The following is a 22,192-nucleotide window of genomic DNA, read 5'->3' on the forward strand; positions in this document are numbered from 1 at the left end:
CCTCCTCAGTCATCCACTTGTTTGAATGACCATGTTTCACCTAAGCTTACTTTCAACTAAGCTTGCCCAACTCTTAAAATGTCAGGAAAGTTGCTACTAGCTCTGTCCCTTACTGTGACCTACTGGTGTGCATGTGTCACCCAAATGTCAGACCCAGGATAATTCCTCACAGGAAAATACAAACTGAAATAAATCACAGCTCATCATCTGTTATGAGATATGTGATTAATGGTATGAGGAGAAGAGAGACTCTGCTCCAACATTTCTGCACTTTTGTATGATCCTAATGTTGCAAATTTGCTATGAACCTGCACAGTCTGGAATATCCTGCTACCATAGAAAGCAGCTCATATGCTATAACTCCTTTCTTTATGAGTACTTACTGCTAAATGACTGAAACTCTAATTTGCTGTTCAGTGTGCTGTGTTTCCACTGGCTAAGTCAAGCAGTTTAGAACAGAGCACCAAGCTCACCCTCCATAGGAGTCAAAAGGAAATGTGCCAACAGCAAAAATCCTCCCAAACCCCCTGGCACCAGAACCAGGCTCAACAGGGGCTTGATAAAACCATTGGCAGCTCAGGCAGCGAGAGGCAACAAGAAACACCTGCCCAGCCTGGGTGTAGGTTCTGCCTCAACTTTATTGGCAACCATAACCCATATTGCAAGAGCTTGTGACACAGGGGATTATTCTGTTTAACAGGTTCCTGTTTGTGCTCTACGCACAGTAGAAGACCATAATTTTTAAATAATTCCTCTTTAGATCGATTGGAACTTCTAATTGGGACACAATTGTCAGTGGGCCTGCTTGAAACTGTGCAGCTGGCACAATAAACCATTGCATTTTTTCCACTCTCTACACTCTTGATTGAGAAGCTAATTATTACAAAAGCTTCTTTCTTCAGTGCATGCTGCATCATGTGTAAATGAATTTTCTAGTAACCTTTGTTCCTTGCTCAGAACTAGGATATACATGCAGCTATTCCTTGTTAGCTGTGCAACCAGCTGTTACAAGCTCCAGAAAAGTCTGCTTAGTCTAATTATATTATATTATAGGAAGGAAGACGCCTCTTAACAAATGTCTCAAGGATGAGAGATTCGTCAGTGCTCTCGTATCTTCCCAACTCTTATTTCAATGCAATAGGCTGTACATCAAAATACTAGTAGGGGGATACTGCATCACGATGTCTTAATCAGAAGGGCACCTAAAACATGTCAGTCTGGAAATTCTGAACAGAATGGGTTTTGTGATATTTCTGTCACTGCTGAGGAAGAGTGTAGCTGAAACACTCTTTTGATTCCATAAACATGGTTTCAGGGATAAATCTATATCTCTAAGGTAAATTAAAGCAGCTTTATAATTCCTCTGCTACAGATTGTAGATATCAAAAGTTCTCCTGGACTCACCCAAGTTTGCCAGGGATCAGTACATTCCAGTTTCATCCACAACATGCCATAAAAGTGGAGTAGGGAACAGAAAAATGGCTTACTCTGGCTACCTAACTACAGCCGGCAGGAAGGCTTTTTCCTGGATTGAGAGGGATGAAATTAAGCTCAGGATTTCAGCTAGTAATAGTGGAAGGCAACACAGCCTAGCTGTACAATAATGATGTGTAATTTCAACAGCACAAATATTGCGTAAGCAATATCTCAGGAGGACAAAATGTGAAAAAATTGTGTCTTGCTATTTTACATGTGCACAAGAATTTATGAGTTGATACTTGACTTGGCACTGAATTGTTTCAGGAAGCAATTGACTAAGCTGTTGGCAGTGACCATAACATACAGTAATTAAGTTCCAAATCCTCACAAGGGGACCAAACCAAGGATATGACCAGGGCACACAGCTTCCAGAAAAGTGATTAAAAAACCAGAAAGTTAGTTATTAACAGCCTGAAGGAGAGGTTTAGGAAAATAAAGTTAATGGAATTGATACAGAGACTGTTTGAAAATATCTTAGGAGAAGCAGGAGTACGTGTACATACTTCATGCCACAAAACAAAGAAACAAATACCCATAAAGTCTTAATGGTTAAACATTATAGTTCAGTCAATGTAAACATGCTTCCTATGTAAATGCAAATGCAAACAGAAGCAAATTATTAGATCATGAACTCTGTGCAAAATGAAGAAGAGGGTGAAAATGTCATTAGGTTATATATAAATTAGTGCACTTGGTTTATGCTTCCATGCTTGAATTCTTCAAGGCTTCCATAGTGGATAGGTGACAAAATGACACTAAATTTCAGTATAATTTAAATGCTCTTTAAAATTCCATACATAGATCATTGTAATGAAAAAAATCACATAATGGAAATCTTTGCCCATCATTGAAAGCAACACTAAGTTCACCACTAAGAGACATAAGTTCCAATGAAAGCAGTTCCAATGAACACAGATGACAACACTGTTAGCATTAAAAATCTCCTGATTAATATAATGTAGGAGAAGAGAAAGCACAGTTTCTGCTCAACTTCTGCTTTCATAATTTACTGAAAGTCTTAAAGATCGAGCAGATCTAGTCTGCGCATTAATCGTCAGGCTCCAAGTATGTTCAGAACAAGATGACATTCCCTGAACAAAGAAGTCTGTAATCTAAGATCAGAGAAATTAGGTGCACGTAAATCAAGATGGAGCAGAGCACGAGGTATCCTGGAGATACTGTTCAAACAACTTCACAATCACAGAGTGAAATACTACACGTTTCAGGTCAAAAGCTAAATTCACAGCTAAAACATGCTGAACATATGCTTGACTGGAACACCAGGGTGGTCCAGAACCTTTGCTGACTAATGGTCTCTTCTCCATGAACACCTTTGAAAGAAGAACAGCTGTAAAACAGTTATTTTGTTGAATCATAAAAGGAAAGACTGCAAAGACACCTTTCAAAATCTATTATCTTTCCAAACAAGCCAGCCTAGTGAAAGCAGAAGTAGTCTAAGCAATTGTATGGCATACCTTCAGATGTGCTACACAAAAGGTAACGAACCCTGGGACTATTGAATTAATTGCAGCATCTCAGGAAACACTACTGCAGTTTCTTTTGGCAAACTCACTAAAGAAGCATCTACATAACAAAATAATAAAAACATTGCAACATCTAATATTAAACAGGAATCTCTGTTCCCTTTGAAAAGTCTAATCACATGCAGCATCCTCATTTCATTTTACACAAAGAACTATTGGTTCATTTAAAAAATGAAATTAACAGCAGGAAGTACTGATGTAAATGGAAAAACTCAAAACACGACAGCTACAAAGAGTAAGCTAAAATGAAAAGCAATGGGAACCATAAAAATCCAACCAGCACTCTTTTTTCTATTCTGGGAAAATAAGCCAGAAGGTCTAAAAAAGTGGGGGTGGGGGGAAAAAGGGGAATCTTCATGGTTAATGCAACTGCAATGTAGATGTTTTTACCTATCTCCTTGTTTGCCCACAGAAGCTGCTGACATGTAACATTAGCTTGCCTGTTTCTTAGGAAAGTCAGTGGCAAAAACATCATAGGGTGTAGGGGAAACTGAGGATACATAATTTGTCATCTGTATGTATTTTTTTTTCTTCATGTTTGAAATCACAAGCACAGCTTATGTGTACTGGCACTCACCAGAGATTAAAAGAAAACAGGAATTAATTAAAATTCACTTTTTTTTTAAACTGTAATGTAAGTATACAGGCTAAAAGACATGAAAAAGACATGAAAAGACTGGAAATGTCCTTGTCTCTATGCTGCCAACTTTCAATATCAACCTAATGGTAAGAAACTAAACAGCTACACAGTTATTACTGTCAGATTCATAGGTCAGGCTCTTCACTGTGCCAAGTTTCTGCTCAGTGTGTGAAGCAAGGAGCACCACAGAGCAGCTTATTGTTCCCTACTATGTTTGGCCCCAGCAAACACACAGGCTGAAGTGCCCTGGGTCTGCCTTTACCTATGCTAACAGAAACAAATATACTTTCAAGCCTTTCTTTTTCCTTCCTTTGAAATATGAAAGCCAGGAAGGAAAAAGCAAGGGTTCTACTGCAAGATTCTCCAGCCTACCTTCACTTTGGATTCTTACCAGCCTGAGAGGGTGCATGTGCATGTGCATATCTGCATGTGCTTTTATAGCTCCACAGTTAGATAGTGTGAAGCTTGGAAAAAAGACTGGACCTTGATGGATAGTTGATTACATTATAGACTAGCAATATCATCAAGAAGACAGAAAACACAAAGAGCTATAAGTTAAGCATTTAATTCTGGAAGTGCTATATATATCATTAAGCATTTAATAAAAGCATGTCCAGTTCCAAAGTGTTGCCTGGTTGCCTGCAATCTATTGTCTTGGATTTAAAACCAGACTGTTCATATGTGGAATGTTTTAAATCCCCAATTTAATTTTCAATGGTAGATTCTCTCATGAAGGCAGAAGAGAAAATACTCCTTCCCTGTTAATTTGCCATGTTTTGTTAATAACTGATTTGTGTCCCACAGTTCTCTGTGTTTCAAAGGTAACAGTCTGTTTTAAGATATGAGAATCTGCAGCTGCATATTATCTTCTTAAGTCATAATCTTGACTGTTATCCAGGGAGCAGTTGTTCTTCCATAATACACTCCTCTATGAAACTCAGGCAGGTTTTTGTTTTCCTGTAATGTTGGCTAAGCTTCCTTTGAAATAATAAACTTTGTTATGCTTCTCCAACAGTTTTCTCTTGAATTTCAAGTTCAAAGATTGCATAATAGCATGCTATATTTTTCTCTTCCATAGCTCCATGAACTGCACAAATTTTGCTAAACTTTAGCTGTTTCCCAGTTCAGTTCATTATGTGGCTTAATGCTAGGACAGTAAAGTCAGGAATGGCCAGTGTCTCATTGACAACAGTGTGGCCTATGGACTAGGGCATCAGATAGCCCTGTGGTTAAATTACTGAAACAGGATTTACAACCCAAGTTAGGTATTCCAACACTACAGTGTCTGAAACCCTTACTAGATTTCAAGCACCTAGGAATCATTAGTCAGTTCTCCCCCACTTCTACAAAAGGCATCATGTGTGACCATGGCCAAACAATTTAATCCCTTTGAACTTGTTTCCTATCAGTTCCTTGACAATAGCAATAGAACTCATCTCCCTTGCACTGATGTTTTAAGGATTATATTATTTGTGTTTGTGATGCACTCAGGCACAATAGCAAATACTTCCAGAAGCCTCCTAAGGTTTTCAGATCTTAGATGATCTACAAGTTTCATCCTTTACTTCTTGAGGGACATGAGTGCACTATTAGCACACATAACATGAAATTTGGGGCTAGCATCAAAAAGATATTACTTCTGGTTTTTAGAGTATTTACTTATGCATTGGGGCCAGTCTTGGAACTGGTCCTGACTCAAGCAAGGACTCTCCCCTTCTTCAACAAGTGATAGGCTCTAGATAGCAAAACAGTTATGCCTAGTGGTTAGGGCAAAGTGCAAAGGAAAACCAAGTAGGAAAACCAAGGCAGCAGGAAACTGAAGCAAAATACAAGCAGAATGCCAGCAAAGATCATGGCAGAAATTAGAAAAATTATGTACAACTGAAGCAAATCACAGCAAGGGCACACAGCCAATAAAAATGGCAAAGACTTGAGCAGCAATCTTGTTGAGCTCCAAACTAAGTTTAAATCCTCTTCCCATCTGCTAAGAGACTCCAGAATGTCTTCTCCTACATAAGTAGCCACTCTGTTAGAGCTGGAGAACAGAGTTTTCTATAAGGGTTGTCTGGTAGCAACCTCTCTATCCATGAATCCAAGCACTGTCAGCAAGACAGTTGTGTAAGAAAGCAGAGAAAGGAGAAGGCAAAGCTGTAAATCTGCTCAAGGAATGGAAAAGAATTCCATATTTTTTAAAAGTGTCAGAGGCTGTACTGTTGCTACCACAGACAGGGTATGCTAAGAGCTCTTCTGTCCAAGGTTACATGCCTGCCTCCACAAGGATGCAGTGCCACCAAACAGGCTGCAACTGAACATCTTACCTTAGCCCAGCAGGGCTGCAAGAAAATTTGATGCAGGCAAAACACAAAGACTACCTGAAGCTTCTGGCAGAACTAAAGCAATAGACTGAGATTAGGTGGAACAGGGAGCCCAGAGAAGGGCTCCTCTCTTCAGTTGCTCCTCATTTTCTTCTCATTCTCTTCTCCTTCACCCAGCTTTTCTCCTCTTGCAAATTTTTTCCTGTTAGTTTGTCCTGTTCTGCTCAGTCATTTTTAGTTTGAACTATTTATTTCTTCAATGGATACTGAAATTCTCCATCCTGATAGAAGTTACTAATCACAGATGATTGCAACCACCACCTCAAAGGTGGTTTAGGTGCATATGGGCCACAAAGCTTCTCCACACAAAACTCAAATGAGTCTTAAAAACAGACAGAAAGATAAAGAGGCTTCAGTAAACACTATTAACACCACTCCTCTTTGACCTGGTGTCTGGCAGCTCATACATCTTCCAAAATCCAATAAATATATTGTAGATTTTGCACAGAAGGGTAGCACATTTGCAACCTCTAAAATTGTGTACCTTTTTCCACAGGGCTTAACTTAATTTTTTTTCAGGTATTAGACAAGATAAAAGCATGTTTGTGCAAGTACATCAGCCCATTTTAGCACCTGCTTTCAGGAATTCACACTAGAAAGCACATAGGTACATTCCTGAAAAATTAAAACTATATGTGAGTGAGCAAACAAGAGCCAATTGAAGCCCATATTGGCAAATTACCCAAAAACAAAATATACTCCAGAGACTGCATGTGCCTACTTAGGTCAAATTAACCCTCAACAACAATAAAAACACAACACTGAAAGAACTTAAAGCACTAGTAATCTCAGGAGTCCTAAGATGATCATATGTGGTTTTACAATGATGGTAATTTTTTCTTTATTTTGTTGCTGGTTTCATGTTTCCCTGTACATTGGGAGGAGACAAAGACCTCACAGCTTTGTCCCACCACAAAAACTCCAAAGAGAAGTCACATCAATAAGGGGATTGCAGAATGTATGATACATAGCAAAATGCAGAAAAATACTTAAAACACCTGTACATTTGGGACTAGGATCCCACATAACACAATTCACTGACAGTCCTGGAATTGGTGCTAAGACCAATTTTGCCCACAGAGTGCTGTGTAAATCTAAGTGTTACTGCTACATTCCTAAATGGCATCTACACAACATGTAAAAAATTGCTTTTGTAGAAATCACTGAGATTTAGAAAGCAAAACTGAAAACAGCTGTTTAAATATTGGCACAATTTTCCTGTATTTTTCCACAATTCTGTCCTCAAAATTTAGATGTTGTCCAATGAAAATATCTACTTTAAACAATTCCTAGTCTTATTCATAATCTGTCAAGGATATTAGCTATTACACTAATGTCATCATTTCCTTATAAGGCACACTGTGTTTAATCACAGCAAAGAGTGTTCACCTGCAATGATTCCAAAATTTAGAAGATTGTCCAAGACTATTAGTAACAAGTTAATATTCCAGCAGAAAACTTGGACAGTGTCTGAGCAGAGTTTCAGACTCCAGCATGATGCTACATAAACTCTTCTGGAATCTGTTCTTTTTGCCTCTCATTAAATTCATAGATATCCTTCATTCAAAGGTCTTGTGCCAATATGAGTGGAATTAATTATTTTTTCACAAGCAGGCAATCAGTGCAACCAACTAAGGCAACAGGATTTACTCTCTGGTTTCTCTTTTAGAGTTTATTACTTGGACCACAGTCCTAATAAAGAAACTACTGTCATCATGGTTTGAATCCTGCTTGTCATTCACCCAGACCTTCTGCAGCTTGTGAGTCTTGGAATAAAAAGGGAGACACGCTGGCAAGCACACTGTTTCCCATGCTTTCTATTACAATTACAAATACTCTGTTTTATTTTTTAGTCCAGATAAGGTAATAAGAAAATAATTAAAAGAGAAAGCAAGGTAAAATAGCCTTTGCAAAGAATATTAAAAGTTGGCAAAAAAATAAACTTCTGTGTGGAAAGCACGATGCTTTCTCTCCAAAAATGCCAGCAAGGGGATGCACTGAGTGCAGATACCTGATTTCAGAGCTAGGCATGGAGAAAACCCACAGTGAAAACTGTACAGGCTTTAGCAGGTATGTGTAATGTTAACAGCCTCACTTGAAGCCCTAAAGCTTTAACTGTGTTAGATGAGTTCTTTAGGCACCATTTCTTGTAACAAAGGAAAACATCATGGTTTAAATCAAATTGAGGGTAGGATATGTGTTTTGCACTGTTACCTTCATTGCAGCAAGTATTTCAGTTACTCTGAGTCTACAGAATTAGTTTTCATTTTGTTTTCCAACAGAAAGGAATAGTTTTGATTCCTGTCCAGAGCTGATTTTGGTCCTTGCAGCAACTGTATTTTCTTCTGTTCTACTCAAAAAATGTAGGACAGACAATAATATCCTGCACATCTTGGAAACATTTTTTAAATTATTTTCTGCCAACCCACTTCTACTGAGAGCTTTCACGTGGTTTGCAGTTAATGTAATCCTACATTTTAAAGAGGATGGATTACAGAGAATTATCCTCCTAGTTATATTGCAAATGGTGAAAGGAACCTTTTTATTTTCCCTGATACAGTTTTATTTTAGAGCAGCGGCCTGGAAACAACTGTGCCTTTGTGGTCAGTTTGTGCCTTTGGTCACATCACCATTTGACTAACTAAGAGGAAGAGATAACTTTAAGGCCCCTTTATATTTTTCCCTGTTTCCCTTCATTTCAGAAGTAGTGAAAACATTTTTTTTCCCATAAACCTGTATTGATGCTATCATATGATGTACTTTCTCCCACTAAATTTAATTTCTTTTTTTCTGTAAGTTCATTCAGCCTGGCACTATTATATGCTGTGTTTATACAGAGATCAGATACAATGGGAACTCATTTTTAGCTGCTCCCATTTCACTTTGTTAACAAAAATAAATAGCAGCAATTTGCAGTTCTTGTCCTCTGCTATCTCCCTGTTATATTCAGAGGTAAGGGAAAGAGTCAGTTTCATTAGTTCTTCATTTGCTTTTCCTCCTTCTCCAACCCATACTGTTGGCATCAAGTGGAGGAATAAAGATGCTAAATAGTTCCTCTCTTTCCTACACCTAAATCAGTTTCAGGTAAATAAAATGTGTAAATGTGGATTTCATTGCTTTATGTAAATTTGTACTGTAAGGCACAGATATTTGGTATCCTGTTCCATTTGCTGGCATGAAACAGTCTCTCAATGTTAAGACCTTTACTAAACATTTAGCATATATCATGGGCAATGCATCTTTGGCCAAAAGGCAAAGTAGTGCTCTTTTAAATGAAGTAGAAGTAGTTGGTGAGAAGGATTTCTAGAGAAAGTCACACAAATGTTTCCTTCAGATTCCTGCCCAAAGGGCAAGAGTGGTCTTCATGCTCCTTTTTTCTCCTTTGAATAAAGGAGAGGAGCACTGGTATGTACAGCCCTCTGCTTTTCCTTGGTTTAAGAAGAGGTGTTACCGTATTTCCTTTTGACAAATATTTTTGCTTTGTCCTGCTTTCCTGACTTATTGCAAACACAGATTTTTTCAGTGAAAATGAAAACACTGGCATATCACTGTCTACATTCTGGTTTCTTCAGTCAAGGAAGGTGAAAAACACATCTTTGCTGAACCTCATATAAGAATTAAAAAAACCAAGCCTCCAAGCCACATGAACAACATTTTTGGACAATATGTATTAACTCAAGAAGCTGTTCCAGAGGTTACACAAACTTTGTAATCTACCCAAATTCACCATGAGACTATATATCCTAACCACATGCAAAGGCCCTGGCTGTGTAGTAAGAAGTAATGGATTTTTGCACTAAGAAACATGGGATATTACCCAACTAATACAGGATAGTGCCTAACTTCTTTTATAGAAATTATGGTACCAAAGATGAAGAGACTAAGGAAGTAATTGAAAATTGGCCTTCCAAACTTTGAAAAATTACACTCCTTTTCAAAATATTTTACAAAGGTCATTACACGATCTGTCATTACATGATCTGAAGCTGTTTCACAACTATTTTGTTCAGTGTAATAAAATAAAGCTGTATAACCTTCAGCCCTAAAAAAAACAGACTGCTGCTCCAGTCAATAATTAGTGTCAGATAGTCATCTCAGATCTCGTCAAACTAAAAGCTGATTTTTGTAGAACTGCTCAGTTCAGGTTTTAAAATAGAGTAGTAGAGTGCGTAATCTAAGCCGACCTGTTGTGTTGTTAATATACCCACTTAAACCAAGCACTTCCATTTTCATATTATTGCTTATCTCCTTGTTTTCCTCTCACAAAGAGAAGATAATCCCTATCATTTGCCACAGAAATGATTTCTAGTTCCTTAGGAAGATGACCTACTAGATTTGTTACACTTGAAAAACCCAAAACTTATGCACTTGGTGCATGACACACTCCTAGGCATCCACTGATGCACAAACAACTGCCAGCTTATTTTGTGTGAAAGCATGAACTACACCAGATTGCTTGGAGGTAGCCAAAATAGGCATCAATTGCTGTTTGTGTTCAGTAACCAACAAACTTAGTTCTGCTGATTACAGCATGGTACTTATAACACCAAGATTGTGGGATCAATCCCCATATGAGCCATTTACTTAAGAATTGGACTGGATGATCCATGTGGGTCCCTTCCAAGTCAGGGTATTCTGTCAATCTGTGAAACCCAGTAGAAATCAAGGCAAATATACATTCCGAATATGATGATTTCCAACAATGCCAATGTCAAAAGCTAAGAAAATAAGATTTCCTGGTCTGTTCATCAAAGCTGCTGTTAAAAAAAAAAAAAAAAAAAAAAAAAAAAAGTCTATGCCTGGAATGGAAACAGCAAATCCTCCATTCTGGAGTGTCAGGTGTGCTACCTAAACATTACAGTGGCCACAAGCACCCGTTTTATTATTGCTCAAGTATAATATTTGATTTGGACAATTTGAGAGGGAATTAATATAACAGCTCTTTGTGCATATAGCAGAAAGAAATGCAGTTCATCTGTCAAAAAAATAAAAAATTGCTCTGCACTTTCTTGCAGCTTGGGGCAGAAGATGATGAACTGGCCATTTTCTGCCATAAGAATTTATCTGTTTACAAAACAAAACATTCACACTGTACTTAAAGTGTATTATGGGCCAGTTTTTTTCTGCTAGAGAATTTTTGCATCAGTAATTATTTCTCGGAAGTTAGAGTTTAATTGAAAGCTGCTTAGATGCAGGAAACAGAAAAACACTGGCTTGCTCACCTCCAGGTGATGTTCTTCAACTGTGCCAGAATTCTGTTTGTGCAGCTGCTGTACTGCTTTTAAAGTAGCTGAAGAATGAAATCCCTTCATGACTTATTAAGTTTGTTGTTTTGTATCTCTGGGTCAAACATATTTTTTCTCTGGACTGATCTGTAGTAGATAATTCTAGGTTTTCTGCAGATTATCAACAGACTGTTCCCACATACCACCAAGACGGTTTGCAAGTGATCTTTAATAAACAAAGAGATGGGAAATCCTGATAGATTCCCAAGTACAGTTCTCAGCATAGCCCATGTCAGTATTTCTCGATCACCACATACTGGATCTGCCTTGAAGAAAAGCACTAAGCAGAGCTATTTTATAATGAATTGGCTACTTCCTGCCTCAGGGGAACACTGCAGTATCCTGAAGGTCTTACTGCCCATATAAATCATATTGTACATATTGTGCCAGGCAACCAGGATGCAGAAGTCATTGCCTTGTTCTCCCTTTGGTTTATGAGTCTTACTCATTCAAGCAATTCTGCATTTCCAAGAACTGCCTGGAATCAACCGGCAGAGGGGATCTACACATAGATGTGGTACTTAGGGACATGGTTTAGGGGAGGACTTTGGCAGTATTAGGTTTATGATTGGACTTGTTGATCATAAGTCTTCTCCAATATAAATGATTCTATGATCTGACTCAATTCAACCTGAAAACTCCAAATGATTAAGTTTACATATGGGGGGGTTGTGACAGACCAGTGCAAAATAGCAAATAGCAGAGACCAAAATCAGACCCACACCTCTTAAAGAAATTATTTGAACAACCCTAAGAATTAGATGGATGATGTAAGTCCACAAGATTTTTACACTTATTTCTGCAGTAGTTGCTTTAATATTGTTTAATATTTTTATATTCTTTTATACTATTATATTTATATATTTATAATAGTTATAATATTGTTTAATATTTTTATATTATTTTCCATAAGACAGTTCTATTCCAGTAGTCAAGCATTCATGAACACTATAATAATAAATTTCGTAACACTGAGCACAGTGAATAAAAGAAACCGTTTCAGACTCATGAGGGATTATGATAGATAAATAAGGCAAAAATAAATTAAAGAACTCAAAAAAAAATCTTGAGTTTCTTTAAAACAAATAGTGCACAACAAATGAAATAACAGATGCAAAGCTGAAGTCACCAAACGTAGGGGTTGGTATCTTTTAAAAGTAGTCTTGCAACCCAGGGCCTAAGGAATATTCCAGGCCATTCCTTGACAGCTGTAAGCAATGAGACAGTGGTAAGTGAAGACAAACCACTGATGAAGGGCAGAAGAAATAGGACCAAGCATTTTGTGTTACCTATGACACAAACCCCATAAGGAGCTGAATTTTTTAAGACTGCATTATCACTTTGCTTTTATTTCAAAATCGTATACTTCTTTCAGATCTTGCAGAACATACAGAGGACTATCACATAATCTTCAATTTTCAAGTATGTAAAGCTGTTTCATGAACAAATCACTCTACACTTACTCCAAATTGACCTAAATTGTTATTACTCACCATGGAAATATTTCCAGTGGCTAGTTCTCCCCATCTATAGCTATTAGTCAGGGTGGCATAGGAAGTGTTGAAATGGCAGATCTTGTTAGAACACTAATAAGAAAGAAGTTAATAATTCTGCAAGTTAACTTTACGACCAATTAATCATACAGTGTGATGAGTGCTGGAGGCATTCTATTCCAGATGCATATCCTAATTTACCTGCACTAAAGCACACCCCAGGAAGCTAGATTTGTGGTTGAAATATAAAGCATGCAGAGCTAAAAGGAAGTCACTTTTGGGCTACCAAGAATTCAGGCTACGAAACAAAATCTTTTGCATTTCACAGACGTTATACAATGCAGAGCACCCTTACCTCCATGGGAAAGGCCTTAAAATTAACCGTGTGTTCAGAACCACGCTGGTTTTCTCTCCCCCAGTGAAATCGAACATCGTGTAGTTCAAACTCATGGCCCCGAGGTAACGGCCCCCCTATTAACACTGGAAAAGAAGATAAATGGTAAAGAACTTGCCCTTTGAAGCAGACAAGCCACTGAATATATTCTCCAAATACAACAAGGAGTTTGTGGCAATCTTCTATATTATTAGTGGTACCAGAGAGGAGAAGAGTTAAGTTCACAGACTTGTCACCTTTACTTCTGAAGAACCTTGCAGGTACAGAACAAGAATTGAGGCAGTTACAGAAAAACAGTAAAACTGCTGTCATCCTGAACTCTTTGTTTTATGATGCAGAACACCAAATAAAAGCACTGTACCTTTACCAGTCAGAAGAGGGAATGTTTATTTGTCTTATCAAGACATTAACTGTGTGCTCTAAACAGATGGCAGGGGTTCTGAATTGAACTGGGAAGTAACCTCCATGTTGTCCAAATGTTTAATCTCCATCACCTATATTTACTATGGGTCACAGAAATGGATAGAAAACTTTTGATAGCAAATATTTTGCTGGGTAAAGGTGTTGTATACCACCTGTCAGGCTTCTGAGATACTGCACACCACCACACCAAGATATAATAAAATCTACACACTGGAGCAAATCCAGCATACGTAATTTACTTAAAAACAGCTTCTAGGCAGCCATGGGTTTTCCTTACTTCAGTTTTTTAAACATCTGGAACTTCTTAAAAGCATCTGTCCGCAATCACAACACATGCACCAAAAAATGTATATAGTTGCTCAGTACTTTTGCCTTAATAGAGACTTCCACCAGAAGTAGTAAAAGCAAGCAATTGTGAGGCCCAATCTGGTATGGAATTAATAAATGGAAACATTTCGCCCAGGGATTTCTGAATCTGCTTTAGATCAAATATTACACCACAAGCTGGAGGTAACTTCCCACCAAAATCATTGAATATTGGCTTCTAGGCAGGGCTGAGTTTTATTTAAGGGCATTCACAGTCTTCCCCAGAATCCATTAAATTCTAGCTTGCGTTTCATAGACTTAGAATTAATCTTTTACAATCTCTGATAATTGATAAAGATTATTTAACTGCATGAAATATAGCCTTAGGGAATTAGTTCCATAATATATAGCTATTTTGGCACACAAACTATACCACCTGAGTTTGGAGCACAAGAAGCAGTATAATACTAAAACATAAGTTAGCAATTGAATCATATTACAATTGTACAAACACAAAAACAAAGGTATGAAACTGTAAAAAAAAAAGAAAGAAAACAGATCAATTATTGTTTTCATAAGCAATTACACTGGAGGAAGAAAAGTCAAATATTCCAAATAATCTTCCTTTAATAATTCTTCACAACTAATCCAACAGCCATTAGAGTTTCTAACATGAAATGTCCTAAATATAGTTATAGTTTTCTCCTTAACCTTGCTTTATCTATACTCCATCTATACCTATATCCCCTAGAGTGAAAATCTACAAATCCAATGAACACTCAAGGAATAAACTAATTGAAGTATTTAAGAAATCTGGACAAACAAAAAGAATCATGATACTCAATTAGTTCTTAATTAGGAGAATAATAATAATAATAATAATCTAAATCAAGAACATTGAGCATTTTCTGTTTTAAAACATTTCTCTGAGAAAAACAGTAACTAGAAAAAATGTTTTTTATATGATGTAGTTCTGGATCTCCAGGAGCTTCAAAGAGTTTATTTCCAAGGCTTCAGTTAGGACACTGATCCCATAATAAAACTATTTCATAGCTGGTCATGGTTCTTCCACCTAATGCACCACACGTATTCCACTATCAAAATGAAAGCAGCTGTGAAAATGTTTGCAATTAAATAATGAACAGGATTTGGGAATTTCATATGGACTGTGTGTCTTGAATTAAAGGATAAAAACATTCACCAGTAATGACAAATTTATTTTTGATATGCATCTTAATCAGATTATGTTTTTCCATAAAGCCCTTTTTCTTTGACTGCTAACATTACAGTAGATGAGGATCTCTTGCACATTAATTGGACAGAGTTTCAAAAGCATCCAGTGCTCAATAGTTCCCAATAAAATAATCTGCGTAAATGGATATGTCATCAGAGATCTCCTGTGAGGAAAAGAAACTGTAGGAGTTTCTGCAATCCTTGAAAAATGGCCAGAATACTAGGCCATATTCAATCACAGCTTATTAACTCCTTTCTCCTCTTGGTAGGTTTAATAAATGTTGTCCCTCCCAAATTATTCCCAGTTTACAAAGGGAAAATGGGAAACTATGTAACGTTAAATTTAAGGAAAAGCTGAAACAAAACCAAGAGTTCCTAAATCATATTTCCATACTTCAGTCATAAACTTTTTCCCTATTTGACATTTTCTTATAATTCAAAACACATCTGTCTGGCATCACATTGCAGTCAAGTGTAAAGAAGTCTTTCCTTTTTTCTAATTCTCTTAATGGGTTTGCAAAGGCATTTAAGTGTGTTGGTCCTGTCTTATTAATTATCACTACTAAGTTAGAAACTGCCCTTGGGAAAGGTAGGACGGATGGAAAGAGTTGCATTTTGGCATGCGAATGATGAGGTCACTTGTGGGCACTCTCACTTCCTCCACAGGAGAATTCAAGAACTCCTGATCCTGCAAGGAGAACCTTATCCCTTGGTGAAAAAGCTCTGCTTCTGATGAAGGCAGTAAAATGGATTGGAAGTATAACATTTCTATTGCAAATCCGCAAAATTCCATGGAAAAAAAAAGTTCTGTGTTGCAAAAATACATGGAAATTATCACAGAAAGGAAATTATAAAGGAAAGCATCATTATTGAGATAACAAACCCTTCCTTTTTAAAAAACTGTGTGAAACTGAACTGACTCCCTCACTTAGCACAGCTGTAGTCCCCAGTACTACTGAGTTCTCAGAAGAAAACAGAAGTTGGAATGTCTCATGGTTTGACAATGTTCAGCTGTTTAAATGCCCCCAAAGGGCTGTTACTAGTTAAGACTGGTTGGAATAACATAGAGGCTCTTCCAAACACGTGGTAAGAACTACTGCAGTGCTGGAAAGTAAAATGGACTTTTTTCCTCCCTATTTTCTTGTCTCCTTCATACAGAATAGTTTACCCAGATAAAAAGTCTGGATAAAATGTTGCAATTTCATTCATGTTGGAATTGTTTCTTTTATTATTTTCTTCTAAATCGTATTTGATGCGTGACACCAAAAATGTCACCCTTTAAGAAATGAGGACTGCCTTCTACTTGGTCCTCATCAATATTGTGAGCGTGTATAACTGGTGTATCTATCTTAAGCTGTCCAATTCTGTAGGTAGTATTCAGAATCCACTCAAGTTAATGGGAAAAAAAGCATTTTTAACTTACATGGTCATTGAACCATGAACAAATCTTGCCAGCTGTACAGAACAGTTTGGCACTGCACTGTCTTAGCAGCAGTCTGTACTGCTTCTGAGTGCAGACAGCTGTTAATGCCAGTGAATTGGATACCACCACCACCACAAGAAGAAATTCTGGACATGTTTTGAAGCAATCTCACTGACCATCCAGTCTGGCATCGAAATCTGCAACTTCCATTGCAACACCTGCTCCTCTTCCTACCAAAGTCAACAGCAACACTCTCACAGAGCATAGTCCATGCTGAATGGGCACAACTGCTCTCAGCTGGGAAAGGCTGCTTTCCCTAAACTCCGGGACATGAGTACAGTGAGTCTTCAGGCAACACAACCTTTAGCCGGGAAAATCAAGGCCATGTTTCAGCATACCTGATTTTGACTTCAGGGCAATCTGAATCGAATGCCCGTCGTTGATCACTTCGCAGTCACGACACACCACGTAGTTCGGTGACAAACGCACTTCCAGGAGCGAGGGGTCATATTTAGCTTCTCTTGAGTTCAAGTTAATGGGCGACTGGTACTCCCCGTTAGCATCGGGGAAAATCAGCCCCCACTCCACTCCTGAGGCACAAGGAAAAAGCGGTTACGGGGGACCCGGCACCCCGCGCTGCGGGTCAGACAGACCCTGTCCCCGGCCAGGGAAGGGGCTGCTCGGCCGGACCCGGCGGCTCCGCGGCCGCCGCCCCGCGCTGCCCTCCCGCCGGCGGGGATGGACCTCCTGCGGGACGGCTCTTCCCCGCTCCCGGCGGCTCGGGACGGCCGCAGAGCGAACCCCGCTGTGCTCCGCCACTGAAATTCCCACACCGCCGCCTCCTCCCCCGGCAGCGGACAAAGTTTCTCCCCGGCGGAGCTGCCGCCCGCTCCTCACCTTCCTCGTAGCCCCACTCCGGAGCCTCCTCCCGGCGCGGCTGGGGCTCGGCGCCCTCGATCAGGCTCCTGTCAGCCATGGGCGGGCGCCCCGGGAGCGGCCGGGCGGGCTGCGCCGAGTGCGAGCGTGTGCGGGGCGAGCCGGGCTGGCGGCGCTCGGCTCCGCGCCTGGACCTCCCCCCGCCCTCCGCCCCCGCCCGCGGGTGGCGGCGAGAGCCGGGGCAGGGCCGGGGGCGGCCGCCGGGCAACACCGGGAGCCGGTCGCTGTCCCAGCGAGGCGACGCGGCACGGCGAGCGAGAGGTGAGGTGGCAGCGGGCGTTCCCGGCGGGACGCTGCTCCTGAGCCTCCCTGCGTCTTCCTCGCCGTCCTCCGCAGGCTGCTTCCCTAGCCCGGGTGGGTGGGTGTCTCCACAGCTCCCGCTGCCCCTCCAGCTGGGCACAGGCGTTCTGTGCACCCAGGGACACCCAGGGAGAGCAACTTTAACAAGGCGAAGGGCAAAGCCCGGCCACTGGGGAGGAACAATCCAGGCGCCGGGACAGGCGGGGGACTACCTGACTGGAATGCAGTTTGGCATTGGGTGAGTGGTGGATTCCACCCACTGTGGGTCCTGGTGGGTATCAGGTCAGACATGAGCCAGAAGTGTGCCCTTGCCGCAAAGAAGGTGAACGATACCTTGAGCTGCATTAGGCAAAGCAACTCCAACAAGTCGAGGGAGGTGATCCTGCCCGTCTGCTCAGCACGGATGAGGACACGCCTGGGGTGCTGGGTTCAGATCTGGGCTGCTCCGGTACAGAGAGACATGAACATACTGGAGAGAGTCCAACAAATGGTCATGAATATGGTTAAGGTGCTGGACCATCCCTTCTGTGTGGAAAGGCTGAGAGAGCTGGGACTGTTCAGCTGAGAAAAGGACAGGTTCAATGGGATCTCACAAATAGCCAAAGGGAAAATGCAAAGAGGGTGAAGCCAGGCTCTTCTCAGTGGGGCCCAGTAACAAGAACAGTGATCATGGGCACAAATTGAAACATGGGAGGATTTTTTTGAACATCAGGAAACAATTTTTACTGTGAGAATGACTAAGCCCTAGCACAGGCTGCCCCAGGAGGTTGGGGAGTCTACATCCATGAAGGTATTAATGTGAACACAGTCCTTGTTGTGGGCAGCCCTGCTTGAACAGGTGATTTGGACAAGATGATGTTCAGAAGTTCTTTCCAACATCAGCCATTCTGTGACTCTGTGTTTACTCCTCACTACTGAGCACTGTGTCCCTTCTGTGGAGGAACAGAAACTCTCAGTGAGGATAAGGAAGACATCAAGTAAGGAAGGGAGCCCACTTCTGCCCTTTCTGTCCTAAAGGAAGAAGTGTGGCATCAATTCCTACTGCAAATTATTCAAAAAATGAAGGGTTTGAGGAAATTCTCTCCCCAAGATGAAGATGCCTCAGTTCAAGGTTATGAAAGAACTCCTCATTCTCCTTTGAAAAAGCCATGTATGGAACTAGAGAATATTCATTCTGTCAGGGGAAAAAGGGACAGAAGGGACCTCTGTTATAGAGGACTCTTCTAGGCAGTGGCCCAAAAACTTGCATCAGTGACAGGAAGAGAAATGAGAATGTAGTACTGGCAGTCTGCAATCCCTGACAGCAATCAGAAAAGGTAACAGAGGCTGTCAAACAGTGCTGCTATAATGGTAAGAAGTGCCCTTTGCTTACCATCCTAGTCACTAAAAGTCAGTGACCAGACCTTCCTGAATTCTCGTATCCCAAGATGATAACATCTTGATCCTGTGCTGTTGATCCACAGCACAGGTTTGATCTCAGTCTGGAGCTCATTGTGCTTCAGTGATCACAGTACCTGTGATTCCTGTGCAACACTGACACAGGAGCAGAAATTATCATCAGTGTGCATGTGAGATGAAAAAAGCAGGACTGAGATGAAACTTCATTAATGAAGCAAGAGAGTACTGGTTCATGAGCTGCATGCAAGGTGAAAAGAAAGTAGGGCAAAAGAAGTAGAGTTTACTGGGTTGGGTTTTTTCAAGAGCAGAGAAGAAACATGGATTTCCTTCTGCAATATCATCCTACCCAAATTACAACATCGTGCAGTTTATTGAGGGGAAAAAAAAAAACCCAAACAGACAGTTTTTATATATTGAGCACCTGACAACAGTACAAAGAGAAAACTCAGATATTTTTAACATGCATTTTAGTCACATAAGGTATCATGTTGTATATGCATACGCATCTCCCATAGCCAATTGGCTTTATTAAGTTGTTAAGTTTTATAATCTATTCACTTCTAAAACACATGCTAGCTGCTTCTATTAATGTAGACTCCTTTGAATCATTGTTCAACCACATGGGGAAAAAACAAACATTACCCAAAATTCTGGTCCATCTGACTGGAAATTCATTTTCTTCTAAAAAGGGAGTCTTATATTTTGGAAACAAACCAAACAGTCCTAGGAGGCAGGGTTCATTCCCTTAGTCCTTGAAATACAGTATTTCATTCATTCATGTTCTCTATTAAGTCCTTTCCTGCAGTAACTTTCCTGTGGGATGTCTGTTCTCAAATTACATGCTTATGAGGGGCAACTTTATCATACCTGTGAGTTCCTGTCTTGCAATAAATACTTTTCATGGCTTTGCCATGTATTTGTTGCCCTTCCTTTTAACCTTTCAATTCTTTCCATATTCCTCTGCAAAACTAGGCATAGCAGGTAAATCCTTGCTGAATAATTGACATCTCTTTATTCCCATATGTCTGCTGAGTTTTTGTGCAAATATTCTGTTTCTTTCTTAGTATCTGTCAGGCATAGATTAGAGAATCAAAAGATTAAATTCCACTGAAGATTCCTGGGACTACTTTAATGGTGAAGTATGTAAGTAACAAAGGAGTTTGCTTCTCCATAAGGAAATGGAGCATGGGACTAAGCCCTCACATTAAACTCCAATGATAAATGTGGATATTGACCTTACAAAAATGGATAAAGATGAATATGGATATTGACCTCTGCACAAACCAACTCATTCGTTTATGGACCCAGCTTCAAGTAAAAGGGCTGAAACAATCAGATGGAGATAGTGGCATGAGCTAAGATTTGTTCAAAATCAGTGGGATTTGATCTCCTTTAATGATGTAAGCAAATGTAAAATTGTTTGTGTAGAAGCTCCCAATAGTTGAATTTACAATGAAAATATGTTAAATATATAACTATAATACATATAAATGCACTCTTTATTCTGTAAAAATGCATTGCCCATGATGTTTGCTACATTGGCTCAACACACTGAAAAATCTATACACAGGTATAGTTATGGCCCCCAAGCTAATATTAAATTGTTGAGCAAAAAGTAGGAGAAGTTCAGCCAACATGAGCTTCATAAGTGACATAACACCTCATCAACAGAAGCAGGAGCAGGCAATCTCTCTCCTGAATCCTGGTTCACCCTTTGATTCTGTGGAACATGCTGACTTCTTGTTTAACTGGGATTAATGATCACACCCTTTGATAGTACCAGGAATAAAAAGCTCAGCACAGATCCAGGGCTTAATAGTTCCTCTTTGAACTCACACAACAGTAGTTCAGAAGCAGTGTAGTCTCTGACATTTCTTTTGTCAAACAAGATATGGCATTTTGAAACATGCTTAGTATAACACTTAATCCTGGTGAGATCCCGAGCAACTGTTCTTCTGTTTTCTATATCTAGATATACTCTTTTGTTCTACATTGTTGTTTTTTTTTTTTCAGAAAATATATCTTCCACAAACACCTTTAAAGGTATATACTGGGAAAACTGGGTCTGAACCAATATTCTCCGTCCAAATGCTGAAAAATTTGTATGTGACAATTCTTATTAATGACTAGCAACATTTTTAAAGAGGTTACATGTCCACAACTTCACTTACTGCTTTCATCCCTCTGAAAAGGGAGAGTCCAGTGCAGAGAACTGTACAGGTTACTAAGAAATCTATAGGAAAAAAAGAAAAACAGAATTACATACAAGTTATTTTAGACTATACGTTCCTACCTGCATGATTCTTTGCAGACACAGAACTGGCAGTTATTTCCTTGGTGCAAGGGATGAGAAATTCAGACTCTGAGATGATCATATTTCCTGTATTGTCCACTTTTTTCTTTATTATGTTGCTGCCAACATAGAGTAGGTGAGAGCATGCATGATTTAATATTTTGATAAGGAAGGAATTGTTCTATGGCATATTAAAGCATTCCATTTTGGGTAATTTAGAGTCTATTTATGCTTCTGCAAACCAGATCTCTGCTCTTGCCAAGGTGTCCTGAAGGAAGGCAATGTCCATACAGCAAGACAGACAGCTGAAGGGACCTGGAGCATCTAGTTTTTCCAGTGAATAGGGCTTCCTATTTTTCTTCCTGTGTTGACTATGAGGTTGAGCAGCAAATATCTCCCACATGGTCTTGTTTCTATCTTTATTTCATGCCAGATTATGCTCTCAAAGAACTTTGATTCTTTTCCAAGTTTAGAAGTGTAAGTACAGAGTTTCTGCATTTGAACTTTAAAGCACAAGCTTATATGTACCAATATTGAAAATCTCTCTGCACGTTTTAAAAGGAACTAGTTCATTAGAAGGAATAATATTCCAGTATTCCTGGAATTATAATATTTGCCTATTTTTATTTTCTTCATCTGTAGTTATGCATTACAGAACAGAAAATTTGGT

At 39.5% G+C, this 22,192-nt stretch overlaps 1 protein-coding gene across 1 annotated transcript in view; it reads right to left on the minus strand.

Moving 5' to 3' along the window:
* Nucleotides 1-17,780, minus strand: part of CA8 (carbonic anhydrase 8) — a 48,962-nt gene extending 31,182 nt beyond the window's left edge. Inside the window, exons 1-3 of the mRNA XM_053961684.1 lie at nt 17,493-17,780; nt 16,994-17,185; nt 13,172-13,296 (exon numbers count right to left, since the gene is read on the minus strand). Coding sequence (XP_053817659.1) covers nt 13,172-13,296; nt 16,994-17,185; nt 17,493-17,571 — 396 coding nt within the window. The 5' untranslated portion in view covers nt 17,572-17,780. The remainder of the gene's footprint in view (nt 1-13,171; nt 13,297-16,993; nt 17,186-17,492) is intronic.
* Nucleotides 17,781-22,192: the final 4,412 nt, after the last annotated feature.

The sequence above is a fragment of the Vidua chalybeata genome, chromosome 1 (genome assembly GCF_026979565.1).
Source record: "Vidua chalybeata isolate OUT-0048 chromosome 1, bVidCha1 merged haplotype, whole genome shotgun sequence".
In the NCBI taxonomy this organism is placed as follows: Eukaryota; Metazoa; Chordata; class Aves; order Passeriformes; family Viduidae; genus Vidua; species Vidua chalybeata.